Source organism: Perissodus microlepis, chromosome 9 (genome assembly GCF_051167445.1).
Source record: "Perissodus microlepis isolate ML-2025 ecotype Zambia chromosome 9, ASM5116744v1, whole genome shotgun sequence".
In the NCBI taxonomy this organism is placed as follows: domain Eukaryota; kingdom Metazoa; phylum Chordata; class Actinopteri; order Cichliformes; family Cichlidae; genus Perissodus; species Perissodus microlepis.
This window is the reverse complement of record NC_140469.1, coordinates 11071862-11087849: the sequence shown is the minus strand read 5'-3', so window position 1 is coordinate 11087849 and position 15988 is coordinate 11071862. Positions and strand designations below refer to the sequence as shown.

Sequence of the window (15988 nt, the reverse complement as noted above, 5' to 3'; positions counted from 1 at the left end):
GCATTTGTCTCTAATCATCAGGAACCTTCACGTTAACTTTTATTGAGAGGAAAAGTGTTAGCGTTCATCCTCCAGCTTCACTGTTGATGTTATGCTAACACAGCTGTGTCGCTACCGATCACGTAGCACATCATTATATACCTACCTAGCCCAACTTCAGTAACCCTACAAATGTCACTGCTGTGTAGTTTTCTGTCTTCATTTATGTTGGAAGTGATAGCAGAGCAGTATGTTTGAATTTTTTCAGAAATCTCTCAGCCAGAACATGCTATATCATGTTTAGGTAACTAGTGAAACTAGTGAGCTAACTTCCGCTAACTTCTAACTCTGTTAAATGTAATGAATTCTGTTTTCATGGATGCCTGGATGTTAAACATCATAGTTACACCTGGTAAAGCAGCAATGCTGATCATTTTATTAAAGATGAAAGAATTTAGACAGTTTTAAACTCTCAGTGATGTTCGTTTGACTTCGGGGCCTTAAAGGACGGAGTTTAGGACCCAGATTACTCCCAGATTTACGAGCAACTTATACGGCAATAACTTATACACCAAATAAGGCAATAACGACGGCCCGCTTGCATGTTCTACAAAAAAAATGTGCTCTGTTGTGTATCTGACAGACAAACACCAAACCAGTTAAGTTGCACCATTTTTACAAACCAATTCTGGTTCATCCGTTTCGCTCAACAATCTGCTTTCCCTATTCTCATTCTCCGTTACCACTGTGCTTTTTCGGCACTGCGCATGCGCGTTTTACCCATGTTCTATCGCGATATTTAATTTTCTTATCGTTGCCTAGCATTGTACCGGTATTACCGTGAACGGTATAATATGGCCCAGCCCTAGCTCAGATATAAAATAAGTTTTTTCCACAACTAAACTCATGTGCCAGAAATCAAATGCCTGGTGTTGCTGCTCAACAACCAAATTGTAGTGTTACTGTGCTCTTTCCCACACTTTGTGATTAATTTTAGTGCTGATGCAGTCACTGCAGATGTGCTAAAAGATACATGTAAATGTAAGTACTTGTAGAAAAGTGACTTCACTGTGACCGTATTTTAAGGACGTCTTATCTATTACAGGATATCAGCAGAACTGAAGAGTTTTTCTCAGAGGCATCGAGTGACGCCTCCAGCAGCTTTGTGACAAACCGACTATTTTGCACTTTCTTAAACAAGTTCTCTTTCTGTACTTCCTTCTTTCCAACATCGGCTGGGCGACACGGTCCACTGTAATTCTTCTAAAAGTGCAAAACAATAATTCTACACTTGGGATTGTTTGGTAAGGAAACTTTTATTGCTTTTATTCAATAACTTTTTACTTTTCTTTCACTGCACTGACAGGCACATGTAAAGTAATCTTATTTACTGATGTTCAAGTTTTATATGAACTGCTTTGTGTTACATTTTTTATATTTCACCATGTTTCAAAGCAAAATCCTACAAGAAAATAAAAACAAGAACTGTATGAATGAAGAAGAAACATTTTTATGATAAAACAGCTTTAAAAATATTAAGTACAGTGTTAGAGCTCCGTACATGAAATTGTCTTTTTTTAATCCAGGCAGTAGAGTAGTCTGTGTGTGAACATGGAGACAGTCAGCATGTTACTGATTGTCCTGTTTGTTTCAGGTGAGTATTTCAGTATTTCAGTCATTATTGGAGTTATTTTGCAACGTAAACTTCATTTACTAACAGAGTGAACATAGACCTACTTTTTGTACTGACTTTAAGTTAAAATGTTTTTGTACAAAATGTTAACACCTAAGGAACAAAAAACTTTGGTGGCACTTTCAAGCATTACACTAGACAGTTTTTGAAACTCTGATTATGAAGATTTCCATCTTACATCCAAACAGCAGATGGTGGTGGAAATGTTCCTACCATCTCTGGAATATCAGCTAAATGTTTAATTTAAAATGAAAATATGCAAATCATTTTTTTTTTCATGCTAACTAAAGTGTAGCAAATAGTTTAATCAGAGATGAGAGTTTTGTTTGGGAGTAGAAAAACATGTAGTTATTTTGTTTAATACTGATGTGTGAATGGATTAATCATTAAATGTATTTACAGGTGCTTTGGCTGGTTATTCCTATAAAGCACACCTTTTCATAACTGCACCAAAGCAGCTGGAAGCACTGAGTGGATCTTGTTTGCAAATCCCATGTAGGTTCAGACCCAAAGAAGAACAGAAATTTAACAGCAAAAGTGAAATTTTTGGAGTATGGATTAAAAATAATCCCGAATTTGCCAACGAGGCAAACAATGTGATCTTCAACAGTAGTGGAGCAGTTAGCATCTATCCAATAAGTATTACTGGGAACCTGAGTCAGAGAGACTGCACCACTCTGTTTTCTAATTTAACCACCACAAACACAAACAAATACTTCTTCAGAGTAGAGAATGAAACATTCAAGGCAACAGCTGCTTGTGATCCTCTTCAAATAACAGTCAGAGGTAATAGTATGTTTGTTTGTTTATTTTTTGTTTATGTATTACATTAACATTAAACTAACATTTAGTACTGACTATCTAATCTTTGATCTATTGTTTGATTATAATCAATATCACTTGAGCAAATCTTGTATTAAAGTTGTAATGATTGTCCCAGCATGACACTCAGAAAATTGTTTCTTATTATAACGTCTGCTCCACTTTTATGTTCAAGACTTGATTACATTTATAAATCAAAGTATGAATTTAGAACAGGTTTTGAAAGCATTAGGTTTGCAGATTTTAATCAGTGGTGCAAAGAGTAGTGTGATTTTATGTGAAACCACAGATTCTCCTTGGAGACCAAATATCACCATCTCAGGTGACCTGAAGGAAAAGAAGTCTGTCACTATAACCTGCTCAGCTCTCACTCCCTGTCCACACTCCCCTCCTCAACTCACCTGGAATCTCCAACAACACTCTCACAACAAAATAGAGGAAAACACAGATGGAAGCTTTACAACTAAAATCCAGCAGAACATCACTCTGTCAGACACACATGATGGAAAGAAGTTCAGCTGCTCTGCCAGATATCCTGTGAACCAAGGAAAAGACACCAAGACAGCAGAGACAGAAGAGACTCTCAGTGTTTCATGTAAGACAATCAGAGTTTGTTGTTGAACTGAATCCTTCAAGACACACGTGTCAAACTGCAGTCCCGGAGGGCTGGTGTCCTGAAACCTTTCCATGTATCCCTGATGCAACACACCTGAATCAAATTAGTAGGTCATTTGCAAGACTATATGGAACTTGACTGCATGCTGAGGTGGCGATTCAGCCATTTGTTTCATGTTACAGCAGCACATGAGTGAATGAACATGGTGCAATAAAATTACTTTTAGAAGTACATTTTTCCAAGCACTTACATTTACTTAAATTTACTTGAGTAGGGTTGGGATTGCCACCTCAGCATTCAGTCAAGTCTTGCTAATGACCTACTAATTTTATTCAGGTGTCTTGCAGCAGGGACACGTGTAAAAGTTTCAGGAGACCAACATGATTTATGGGATAATTCTTTCCATTTTTGTTTCTCCAGATTCTCCTAAAGACACCTCAGCATCCATCAGTCCATCAGGTTTGGTGTCAGCAGGCAGCTGGGTGAACCTGACCTGCTCCAGCAGAGCCAAACCTCCAGTCAGCAGCTTCACCTGGTTCAAGAAGAGCAGAGATGGAGCTGTGAAAGTATCTGAAGGAGAGATTTACAGCTTCAATGTAACAGATGGAGGAGTTTATTACTGTGTGGCCACTAATGATCTGGGTAATCAGACATCAGCAGAGATTCGTTTGACTGTTGGAGGTAAAATTACTCAGCACTAAGTTTCAAAAGCTGTTTTTTTAATCATTTTTTGTCGTATTCGTTAAAAGTGAGTTGAGAAGGAAGTACATTTAGCTTGATGAAGTTCAAATCTTGTACTTTATCCTACAATGTGTGGTTGTTCATGCGTTAGACTTGAAAATATTTATTCACCTTAAATTGTCTTACTTATTATTATTATTATTATTATTATTGTTATTATTATTATTTCTTTAGGTAATGTTGTCTTCTCTTTGTTTATTTATTTTTGTTTTCCCTTATTTTGTTTCTTTTTTTCTTAACAGAGCTGTTAAGAACCGATGACTTGCTTTTCTCCTCTTTTGTCATGGCTCTGAGTCATTTGTCCCAGCATTTTGATTTTATTGTGTTTTGTGATTTCTTTGTGTTGTCATGTTTTAGCTTTCTATTTTTTAGCTTGGAGGTTATTGGGGTTTTGTGCCTTTGCATTTTTAAGACAGGTTACGTTTTAGTGTTACAGTCAGCCTAAAGTTTAGTTGACTCTGTGTCTGAAAATTTGTCTTCCCGTTCATGTATGTTTCTCTCTCATGTAGGTGTTCCCCTTTGCCCCCGTCTCCTGCATCATATATCTTCTCCCCAGCCCATCTTGTCTCTCTCTCCCTTAGTGTCACTCACTCTCTTCCTCTCTCTCTCTCTCTCACACACACACTCCTTGTGTCTTGTCTTTCTTAATTGTTTCCATGTTTCCCTCTTTCCCCAGTCTGTCTCGTTCCCCTGTGTGTTCCTTCCTCCTGGCCCGGTGTCTAGTGATGTGCGGATCGATCCTTTAATATCGATTCCTCTGATACCAATCATTTATGTTCTAGAATCGATTCTCACATTAAAATATCGATATTTTAGTAGTTTAGGGTAAATTTGTAGTTTATCATTAACAGGAACACAGTGGAAAGAAACTATATCATTCGGATTGTCTACATTCAAAGGAACTACTTCCTCTTCCGCCTTTCATAGTCATGTGCGAAATACGGCCGTATAAATGTCTGGCAGCCGCTGGCGTGCGCACTCACAACAATGGCTGAGTGTAATTGGAGTAATTTGTGGACATATATTACATCCACAAACAGCCGAGATGTGGTTTGCGATACATGTGGCAAAAAGTGAGGTGTTGTGGGCATACTTGCCAACCTTGAGACCTCAGAATTAGGGAGACATTCAAAAAGGCTGTTGGGGGGGTTGATAAATACATTTTACAGTGTTTATTTATCGGATAAAATACGTTAAATATCACCATTATTATTGGCCAGCCCGGAAACAGCAGGGATGTCCAAATTCAGAGGCTGCTTCCACTTGAGGACCCGGCCTTCGGGGTCTAAAGAAAGCCGGGTTGTACGTCGCGAGCTCCCTCGGTGGAGTGAAACTGCCGTCTGCTCCTTGCTATCTAAAATATAACCGGGCGCTGACTTAAACTCTCGACCGTCTCACACTTCTGTTAAATCAGTTTTCTGTTTGACGTTTATTCAGCTGTGTGAAAACCCCGGAGGAACCCTCCCGAGGGATTAATAAAGTTAAATTTAGTCGAATCTAATAACTTAGATCTAATAACTCAGCCAAACCGATTTACTCGCGAACAAATAAAACACTGAAAAAGCCAAACAATAACATTTTTAAGTTAGCAAAGTGACTTATCTATGATGTTTAACCCGAGTAGTGAAAGACCGCGGGGGTTTGAAAACGATGTGTCGATCGGCTCAGATATTTGAAGTTTACACAGCTACATTCTCACCTGAAAATATGTTAAAAGTTTTTTTCGACCCAGAAAGAGAAATAAGAGTAATATTAAAACTAAGTATCTGGAAACTGGAATTGGCTGGGCTGCGTTATGAATTCTGCGACATGGTTTTTCAATTTTGTTGTCCGGGTGGAAAATCGGGAGAAATTCGGGAGAATGGTGGCTCCGGGAGATTTTCGGGAGGGGCACTGAAATTCAGGATTCTCCCGGAAAAATCGGGAGGGTTGGCATGTATGGTTGTGGCAACATCACTAACCTCGTCAAACACCTCAAAGTAAATCATATCACAGAATATGACGAGCGTATGTTGAGGCAAACTGAAGAGGAGGAGAGGGACAGGTGACGTCTCTCACGGAGTTCTTTAGTGCTGCAGGCTGGCAAGGTGTTCAAATAGGCACAACTTCAGTTTTTTTATTTCTATATGATGAACTCTGCATTATTAAGTGATAAGAACAAGAAATCTGATGTCCTGTAATCATTATGACGCTATAACTTGAGATCCAATAAATAAAATAAATTTTTGTACAAAGTATCGGTATCGGATCAGTATCGTCGATACCACCCTGAATATTACTTGGTATCGGATCAGAAAGGAAATCAGTGGTATCGCACATCACTACCGGTGTCTAGCCACGTGTTTTTAGTCTGCATCTTAGTGTTTCCTGTTTTACTTTGACAGGGTCGTGTCAAAGTAAAACAGGACTGTCTTGTCATTATGTTTCATCACCCCGGCTGTGTTCCCTGTTTGTTTCCTTTTCCCTCATCACCCTCTTTTGTTTTTATGTTGTAAGTTGTCACTCATTCTTGTCTTTCCTTGTCTCTCCAGGTTTCATAGTTTTCTAGGTTCCTTGTAGTTTTCCAGTTTAGGTTACTTTTGTGTTCTAGTTTTCTCTTTAGTTTGTGTTCTTGTGTTAAGCCTAAATAAACGTCTCACCCTTGGTTAAATTTAAGTTTGTTTCCACACCTCGTTTTGTCTATATTTGGGTTCTCATCAAAAGCAACACAGTCTATAGCCACAGACCTTGGCGCCCTTTTCTTCTTGACTGGATGCTTTTACTTATTTTTCAGTTACATTGCTACACTGAAACTTAAAGATGATGTGAAAAAACTTTAGCAATGGCTGTATCTCTGTGTCTAGATTATTATACAATGTTTGACTCACATGGTGTTTCATATTTATCTTGTGCCAGGAGAGCAGAATGATCACTTCACACTGGGCCTAGTTCTTGGAGGAATCACTGGGGCCATCTTACTGATTTGCTTGACAATATTTCTTTGGCAAGTATCACACATGACAGTAGGAAACATGATATTTTGTCACTCATATTTTAGCTGCACAATAAAATGTGTTTTTTTCCCCCCATCAAGCTTAGATTTACTCACACATATATTTAGTATAAAAATATTTTATTTTATTGCCTCTTATGTTGTCCAGGTGCTTAAAGTCAATGCGTCAAACTATACAACACACTCAGGTAAGAAGATACTAAATTTTTTCAATCACTTTACCTGCCTGTTTCCATGAATATTTACTTCTGTATTTCTATAACAGCCACAGTCACATGCTTTCAAATTTCTAAAAACATGATTAAGAATGGACTCAACAGGTCTACATCACAGATTTTCTTATTTGTTTTTTTAATAGATTCAACCTCATGAAGAGCAGGCTGTTGAAGGGCCAGCAAATAACACAGAAAAAGAGGAAGAAAACATCCATTATGGAGAGGTCGGCTTCTCTAAGCTGGGATATGAAGCATCCTCTGACTCAATGCAGGACAGAGGGCAGCAGCAGGATACGGTGTACGCACAGGTGAAAGTCAACAAGCCAGAAAACAGCTTAACACAGAGAGTTAATGGCTAAGAGGAACTCTACGCTGAGGTGAAGAAAAAATGAGAAGTATCTGTTTACAGTCTATGAAGAATAAAATATAAATGTGGAGCATTTACATGAAAATATGTCGTTGTGACTGCCAACAGTTCCTTTTCCAACTTACCAAGAATTTCTTTAATAGGTCATCTGGCTTTTCATTTAAGTAGACACAGACAGCTTTTAGAATGCATTCCCGTCAAACATCAATGCTAGTATTCTGGTGGAGATAAGAACTCAATGTGAGACAAGATTTTGGTTCTTTTCCACCTCTTTCCAAAACAAAGTCAAAACTATTAACGGATGCGTGATTAATGATGAGTAATTACGCAATGTTTGATAACTCACTTTAGTGACATTCAGTGAGGCCCATGATTGGTAAGACACCGACTCTTCTGAGTCAGAGCAACAAATATATGAACCCCAAACTAGAAGCTTTTCAATTTTGACAATACATGAAAGCTTTCACTTTTGCTTTAATCAATTCTAGACTGTTCAACAATATAATTAGTAATCGTACCCCGAAAAATATTAAAATTAAATAGAAGATTAGAACTGGGCAATATGGACTTAAAATCCATTCACAATATTTTCTGGTATTGATAACAATAACAAGAGTTACGATAAAAGATAACCTCAACCACATCTGAGCCACTTTTATTGCATCTATTGACAGACAGAACGAGCTGACCAACCTAAAATGAAGGAGGGAACACACAAATTGCCACTCTGATAATCACTGGAAACTGATACAAGGAATTAAATACATTACATGTAACTGTATTACACATAATGCCACACTTTAATTGCAAAAGACGAATACATGTCTTATATTTTACAAATAAAATTGTTAACCGCCTAAATCAGTGACATTGACACTAAACCAGATATCAACAAAGGGTAGAATTCCATCAAACAATGTAGCAACTTATTTGATGCATGTTTCTAAAATACACTATACATATATTTCATTCTTCAAACGGACAGGATTGCTGGGGCTCCCAGTGGTCATTCCTGATGCCAGGGAGCATGCGCGGTAGATGTTGGGAGTAATTTTAGAACTGTCGTTCTTAGTAGGCAAGACTAAGCTTAACATGAATCGTAAAACATTTTGGGAAATTACACCGTGGGCCAAATAATATTTGTTAAATGCCTGAGATGTGTGAGAGGTATACAAGCTAGAGTGTTAAAAATTTACCAGACATCATTTGTACTCCCGAAAAGTGTGGGGTGTTTATTATTTAGTATACATTAACCAAATTTGTCATTCTTAAATTGTTGTACTTACCAAATAATCTACAAATGGAGACAGATTCTATCCAGGCTACTGAGCACGATGCAAGAAAATGAAAATGGCAGTTGTTCAAACTTCCATACTGCACATGTGCAAACTCAGAAGTACGGAGAGCCTATTAGGACAATCCTATTCAAATTAAAGTACTGTTCATTTTAAATGAACTTTTTACGTTGGACTTAATGTACTGCATTTTGTTGTATTGAAATATCATGTTGTTAATTAAAATCAAAACAATATCCTTGTGTTTAGAGTTAAAAATCAATTGGTGACATTCATTTTAACACAAAACGTTTACAAAATGGTACCAACATCAGTGTATCATTTCTCAAAAAATATAATATTTTTAAGTTTGAAGTTTAAAGAAACGAAGTGTGTAAAATGATCACTCTTTATTCAGGTTTGTACATATAGATGCCTTTTTTATGTCTGAATGAATCAGTTCTAATTTGTGTGTGACTCTGGATGTGCATTTGTAAAGTTACTCACAAATTCCTGTACATATTTCTATATCTTAGTTTACACTTGTGAGTCATATACACATTTATCAACCTTTGGGGACAAATTTCTCTCCATATTCATTCCTGTTTTCTTGTTTGTGTAATTATTACCAATTTATTGGTGTTGGTGATCTAAATCTTGTCCTCCACCCCAGCTTCAGCATGTCAAGAGGCTTTTTAACTCTCTCCTTCACTTGCTCCAACTTTCTGAATGAAGTGGGATGTCAGCTCCATGAGCATGTTGAATATCTGTCTTTAGTTTTGATGTCACTATCTTGTGGCAGCAAGTTGCATTTAAAAAAATAAAACGTAATATAATTAGTAAGTTGTAATTATTCTGCAGAAAAATGCTCTCGATGAGTGTTAAACAGACTATGCAAATATTAAAGGTGAACACATTTTAAACACTGTATAATCTCTTAAATGTCCACCATCATATTCTACAAATCCTATTTGTGTGGTGGCTTTCTTGTAAGTAATGCATATCTCTTAATAAAAACAACAATAAAAAGGTGACTTCTATGGGTTTTTTTTAAACAATCTTTTGAATGAATAAAACAAATTAAAGTGTTCTGTCCTGAAGTTTTGAATTGTCCAGCCTGAATTCTCCTTCAAAGTTTGTCATAACCCAAACAGGTGTACTGTAGGGTAATTGTCAGTGTGCAGACCCTTTTACCTACTATCCAGGTAGAGCTCTCCACTGTAGTATGGTTTGCGTCTGGTAATCTGGTGAGTAGTCATGAAAGAGCGATAAAAGGTGAGACAAGGTAGTTTGCTATTAAAGTGTACAAAACACAGTGGTGGCCTGCACTAACTGTAGTTAGCTGAGAATCTGGCAAAGAGTGGTTGAGTGTGGTGGCCTTTAAAGTCCACAGCTTAATTACCCACAGGTGAGAGCAATGAGCAGGAACACGGTGGCTCCTCCGAGAAGTTGAACTGCCGGCTCAAGAGATAAACACTGGCACTCACCCAGACCATGACAGAAAGAATATCAGCTGCTCTATCAGATATTCTGTGAACCAAGGAAAAGTCAGCAAGACAGCAGAAACAGAAGAGACTCTCAGTCTTTAAAGCAGTTGTTTTTTGATGTGAGGCACAGAGGGACGTCGTAAGCCCTACAATAAATTGGGGTTTTCACCCTCAGGATGCCAGCATCCTGGCACCTCCAGCAATATCTCCTTAGATCTGTTGCATTGCTGCCAAAATAACATGGCATGCAGGTGAGGTTAGACAATGGTGTTGGTGGTGGTAATGCTGAGGCAGCAGCAAAGTCCAGCATCTCCTTGGCAAGCTGCTCCCGAAACATTTTTTGTGTCATTGTCTCCTTACCTTGCCTCTTGCATAACTCCATATGCAAAAGAAAACTGTTAACAACAGCAATGTCTAAGAAATGATAAAACAAAGTTTTATACCATTTCATAGTTTTATGGAGGACAGTGTAATAACCAATCAGAGCATCGGACAAATCAACACCACCCATGTTCTTGTTGTAGTCCACAACACAATCTGGAACAGGTACAGCCTTTGTTGTCCAACCTGCAGCCTCCTTCACTTTTTGCTTCACAGTCTTCCCGCTGAAGGCCTTGTGCACTGTGGAGCACATTGTGACCTCTCGAGTGTCAGTCCACTTCACAAACGCCAGTTCGCCTTTCCTTATCCAGCGCACATCTCCCCTCTCAGCCTTCTTAGGAAAGTCATTTTTGCGTGTGCGCAGAAAGCCAGTCCGTTTTTTTCTAATAGTGCCAAAACAGCCATATTTTTCTTTATATAGGTCACTGAAGAGTGTAGGGCTTGTGTAAAAATTGTCCACATACAAAATGTAGCCCTGCCCAAGCAATGACAGATGTAAAAGATCCATAACAGCTGAGTAGCTAAGCCCATATGTTGTGCTGACCTCACTCTTACTGGTGTAGCCAGTGTCTGAATCAGCCAAGACAAACAGTTTATATCCCCACTTTGTGGGCTTGTCCTTCATAAACTGTTTCATTGATATCCTACCCTTATATGCCACCATTCTCTCATCGATGCAAATGTTTTTATATGGCTGGAAAAGGGCTTTGCAGGCAGTCACAATCTGGTTGTAGAGTGGCTTTATTTTGGAAAGCCGGTCGTATTCTGGGGTGTTTCTTTTATTTTAATTGTCCTCGTCATCTTTTGGGCTGCTAAGGTGCAATGACCACAAGATGGCTTCAAAATGGTTTCTTGACATAGTGTCACGGGGGAAGTGAAAGTTATAAGGCCATTTTTTTCTCCAATAGTCAGCTCTGTGGTGTACACTTACAAGGCCTGTGTAAACAAGAATTGCCAAGAAGATGTAAAATTGCTTCACCATGAGAGCAGTCCATGGAAACTTGCTGCCAGCCCTCCTTTTCTTTGCAGCATTGGCATTTGTGTTCTCAATAATTTTTCTGACAACGTTCTCACAAAAGAATAGCTGGAACAGCAACAGAGGAGACCATGCTGTTGTGGTGTTAAATGTAGGGCCTGGGTCCCTTGCTGGCTTAAACCTGAAGGGGTTGGGATTTCTGTCCTCCTCACCCCTGTCTTTCCACAGTTCTTCCACCTCAGGAGACCCATTTTCCTTGAACTTTGGTTTAGCCTTTCCAGTTTTCACCTTTTTGGCCTGCTTGGGTGTGAGAGCTGCTGCATGTCGCCATGTAGAGGATGAGGGCCGTCGGGGCTCATAGTCTTCATCCTCAATAAAAAAATAAACAAAATAAAATCAGTGAGAAGAAGATTTTAAAAAATGTGTGTGCATATAATAAATACAATTATAACATATAATAACTCAAAGCATGCTCAGTCATCCAGGTATGGTTGTGTTTTCAATGGGAGAAAGTTTCATCATTTATCCAAGTGACTTTGTCAGTCTCAGATCACAAACAGCACCACCAACAGTGGGATGTGGTCAGTTTCATTGGCATTGTTTATTCCATACCGTCAATATGCAAAGCTGAGACTGAGGAAGTCATCTAGATGAGTGCTGAAATTTTATAACAAAAACGTATGTTTTTGGTAGCACACACAGCAGGGAATGAGGGAGAACGCAACGACGAGCAGAGAAAGAGACAGACACTAAATAAGAGAAGGGAACAGGGCAAAGAGGAAACCCCGGGAAACACAGCGGATGCTAATCACACAGGTGAGACGGTAGTGATGGGATTTCCGGCTCTTTTTAGAGAACCGGCTCTTTCGGCTCGCCTCACTAAAAAGAGCCGGCTCTTTCGGCTCCGAACCGGCTCTTCATGTTGTTTTGTTGCTTTAATTAATTTATTATTAACAATAATATAAAATTATGCACAAAAGGAATTACAAATGTAAAAAAAAAAAGTGGTTTTATTTATATATGTTTATATATAAATATATGCGGTGGCCCCTAGAGACAAAACACATACAAACTCCAAAGCACATTCCCAGAGTTAACTGAACTTCCAAAACAGAGCTACCTAGATCACTTAAATTACACAATTGAAAGCATATGTGTATTTATACACAAGCACTCATATATATTCAAATAATAATAATAAAAATGTTCATTTGTCATTGGTACTTGCTGGCTTGTGTAGCCACTAGGTAACAAAAGCTCAACACTGCGCCTAGCATTCTGGAGAACTTCTGTTGTGTTTTGTACGCGCTTCAGAGTTTGTACGTGTTTTGGAGTTTGTACGTGTTTTGGAGTTTTTACGTGCTTTGTCTCTAGGGGCCACCGTAAATATACTTTTATTTATTCACTCCACATAAAATGTAATAAATATTCATATAATACAAAAACCAACTAGTCACAGTTCAACTTTTAACTATTTAAATGTTCAGCTTTTTCCTTTTAAACCAATTTAAAGTGAAACAACACAAAACACTGCAAACCACAACACAATTAAATATAAATTAAAATATGAAAAAAAAAAAGAAGATGCATATTCTCTGTCATATGGAGCTGCATGAATAAACTTTCTGAATCCTTTATCATCTGCAACTGAAAATAGTTGTGGATGATTACTATACCTTTCTAATGTGACGTTGTTGTCCCAGACTCCCCGGCTCTCTCTCTCCCGCTCTGTTCCTGTGCTACTGCCAGTGTGACTACCGCCCCTCCCCCCTCTGCCCAGTGCAAAGCACAAAGCTCGCATGCGGAGTGAAGCGGAAAAAAGTGTGAGAGAGGGTGAGATAAAGGGAAGAAAAAAAACAAAAACCCACGGCTCGCGATAAGGAGCCGGCTCGCGTTGTTCAGGTCAAAGATCTGGCTCTAAGAGCCAATTTGTTCGTGACTGACACATCACTAGTGTGCAGTATGTGGCGAGGGCATACGACAGCCAGCGAGCGAAAGGCAGAGGAAGCTGTGCTGCTGCTGGAATAGCTGGAGGCCAGAGGACGCTACGGTGGGGAATTAGTTGGCAGCAGGACAGCGCCCTACCTCCCATGGCGAGACCATAGTGCTGGCGTGCTACAGAAAAGCAACTGAGCCACTGTAAAAAACAATGACCGTCGCTGCCCCTCTCTGTCCAGCACCTCCTAGCGGAGAGACTGACAGGACGGCCGAGGTCGCCGCCGGGTTTTCCTTGCCCCGCCCCGATTGGCTGGATTTTAAAGTTGTGGCTGACGCCACCAGACTTTTAATGTTTATGTTTTATTGATTTTAATTGTGTGTTCTCCCTGGCCAGGGTTGTTTTAATTTCTTTTGCATTTTTAACTGTTTTTGTATAATAAATTACATTTTAGTGATACAGTTTTTATATCCTTCTATTCCCTTGGCTTTTTTGACCGTTTCCCTCCTTACGGTGTGTTCACACCGAACGCGATGGACGCGAATAGAGCGTCAGGTTTACATGTAAAGTCAATGGAAAAGCGCAATGACCCGCGATTGCGGCTCCCGCGAAAATTCGGAAGCAGATTTGCATCACGAAAACGCCAAAACGCCTGAAACGTGCGTCAGTCTAGCGCGTTTGGAGCGTTTGACTCACGAAAAAAACCACGCGCGTGAGTTTTTGTGTTGCATTTTGTGCATACGCGCGTTACGCGTCTACCGCTCGAGTTGGAAAAATCTGAACTCCAGCGTCAAATCGCGCCGCGACAACCAATCAGGAGCCTGGTGATGTCACCAGTGACCAATGTTCATGTTTGTGGGGAAAAAAGTGTATAAAGTGCGTGGCAAGGGGCTAGTTATTCTGAGAACCCCTGCAATAAATGAGGGACCACTGTCTACTCTATGATTATTATATTCAACCTGTTAACATTTAATACTGTATTGATAGAGCCAACTGATTCTGCAGCAGAGCATCCCCTGTTGCTTCTCCTGGCTCCCCAGTCCCTGAGCTCCTGCTGCTGCACCCACAGGTATGTACAGCAGCACTGATAGCTTTTTACTCGGTTGGATTCCCTTGTGATCACCTGTACTAAATATCTACAACCAATCTGATTATATCCTGTTTTTGTTTTTTTCAATGTTGAAATTAAAATCTAGTAGCAGCCTTCTCATTTCTTTGTGTTTTGTGCTGTTTTACAGGCCCACAGAGGAGGACCGCTCCGAGGCAGATGACGAACGGGTCCCAGGACGGTCCATCGGCGGTGGAGCTGGCCATCCTGGAGTCCCTGAAGAGGCCACACCAGTCTCCAATGGAGCATTTCCTCCTCAGCCTTGTTCCTGCTCTGGAGAGCAGCTGGGTCCTTTTTATTCCTGTCTCTCTGTAAATACTTATATTTTATATATTTATGTTTAATGTTTTTCTGTTTGAGAATGTTTATATTATTTCAAATAAATTTTTATAATGACTAATGTCTCAGCTCTACTACACAGCAAATGTTGGCACACAACTTGACACATGTAGAATTTATTTCATATTATACTAATGACAAAATATACTAATACAGTGGGATGCAAAAGTTTGGGCAACATTGTTAATAGCCATCATTTTCCTGTATAAATCGTTGGTTGTTACAATAAAAAATGTCAGTTAAATACATCATACAGGAGACACACACAGTGATACTTGAGAAGTGAAAAGAAGTTTACTGGATTTACAAAAAGTGTGCAATAATTGTTTAAACAAAATCAAGCAGGTGCATAAATTTGGGCACCACAAAAAAAGAAATGGAATAAATATTTAGTGTATATCAATGTGTGTGTCTCCTATATGATATATGGGGTGCCTTTGTCTGGACGTGCTTCCCATCCAGAGCTCCACAGCAGAGAGGAAAGTTCCAGCGCTCCTGGAATCCCTCTGTGATGGACCGCCAGTCTCCAGGTGAAGGCACAGCCATGAAGTCGTCCACTAGACAGTCCCAGATGGCCGTCGCTACCTGGGGGGTGATCTGGCACACCATGGACACACCGACTCTGTAACTGAACGCTTGGTCCTGAAGGAGTCCCCGGTGGCAAGGAACCTGGACAGAATTGTTCAATATTAGTATTATGTGTACTGCAGTTACAAAATACATTATTCAAATTCCAAAAAACTTTTGTGATGTCAGATTTAAATTACAAAATCGTACATAAAACATTTTGTAATTATAAGGATAATTACAAAGTGTATATTAGATAATATCTAAAACAGTTGTGTTTTGTTTTAACTTTAACATATCATAATTTGATTGGTAGCAACTTTTACAACTACAGTGTGCCAATCACTCATAATTCCTAAACATGTCAATCAGGTAGGAATGAAGTAAGACATTAATAGAAATAAAGAGTTGTATGTTGACATGTAGCCCTTTCCTTGCTTAAATCATTAATATTTTTGAAAAATTAATCTGTGATAAGACATAGCTTATCAAGAT

At 39.1% G+C, this 15988-nt stretch overlaps 1 protein-coding gene across 1 annotated transcript; it reads left to right on the top strand.

The window, feature by feature from the left end:
* The first annotated feature begins 2651 nt into the window (after positions 1–2651).
* Positions 2652–7417, top strand: LOC146380116 (cell adhesion molecule 3-like). Its single transcript, XM_084939922.1, has 5 exons — positions 2652–3089; positions 3531–3791; positions 6747–6834; positions 6992–7031; positions 7202–7417. Exons 1-5 carry the CDS (start codon positions 2696–2698, stop codon positions 7415–7417), a joined length of 999 nt encoding a protein of 332 aa, XP_084796048.1. The 5' UTR covers positions 2652–2695.
* The last annotated feature ends 8571 nt before the right edge of the window (positions 7418–15988 follow it).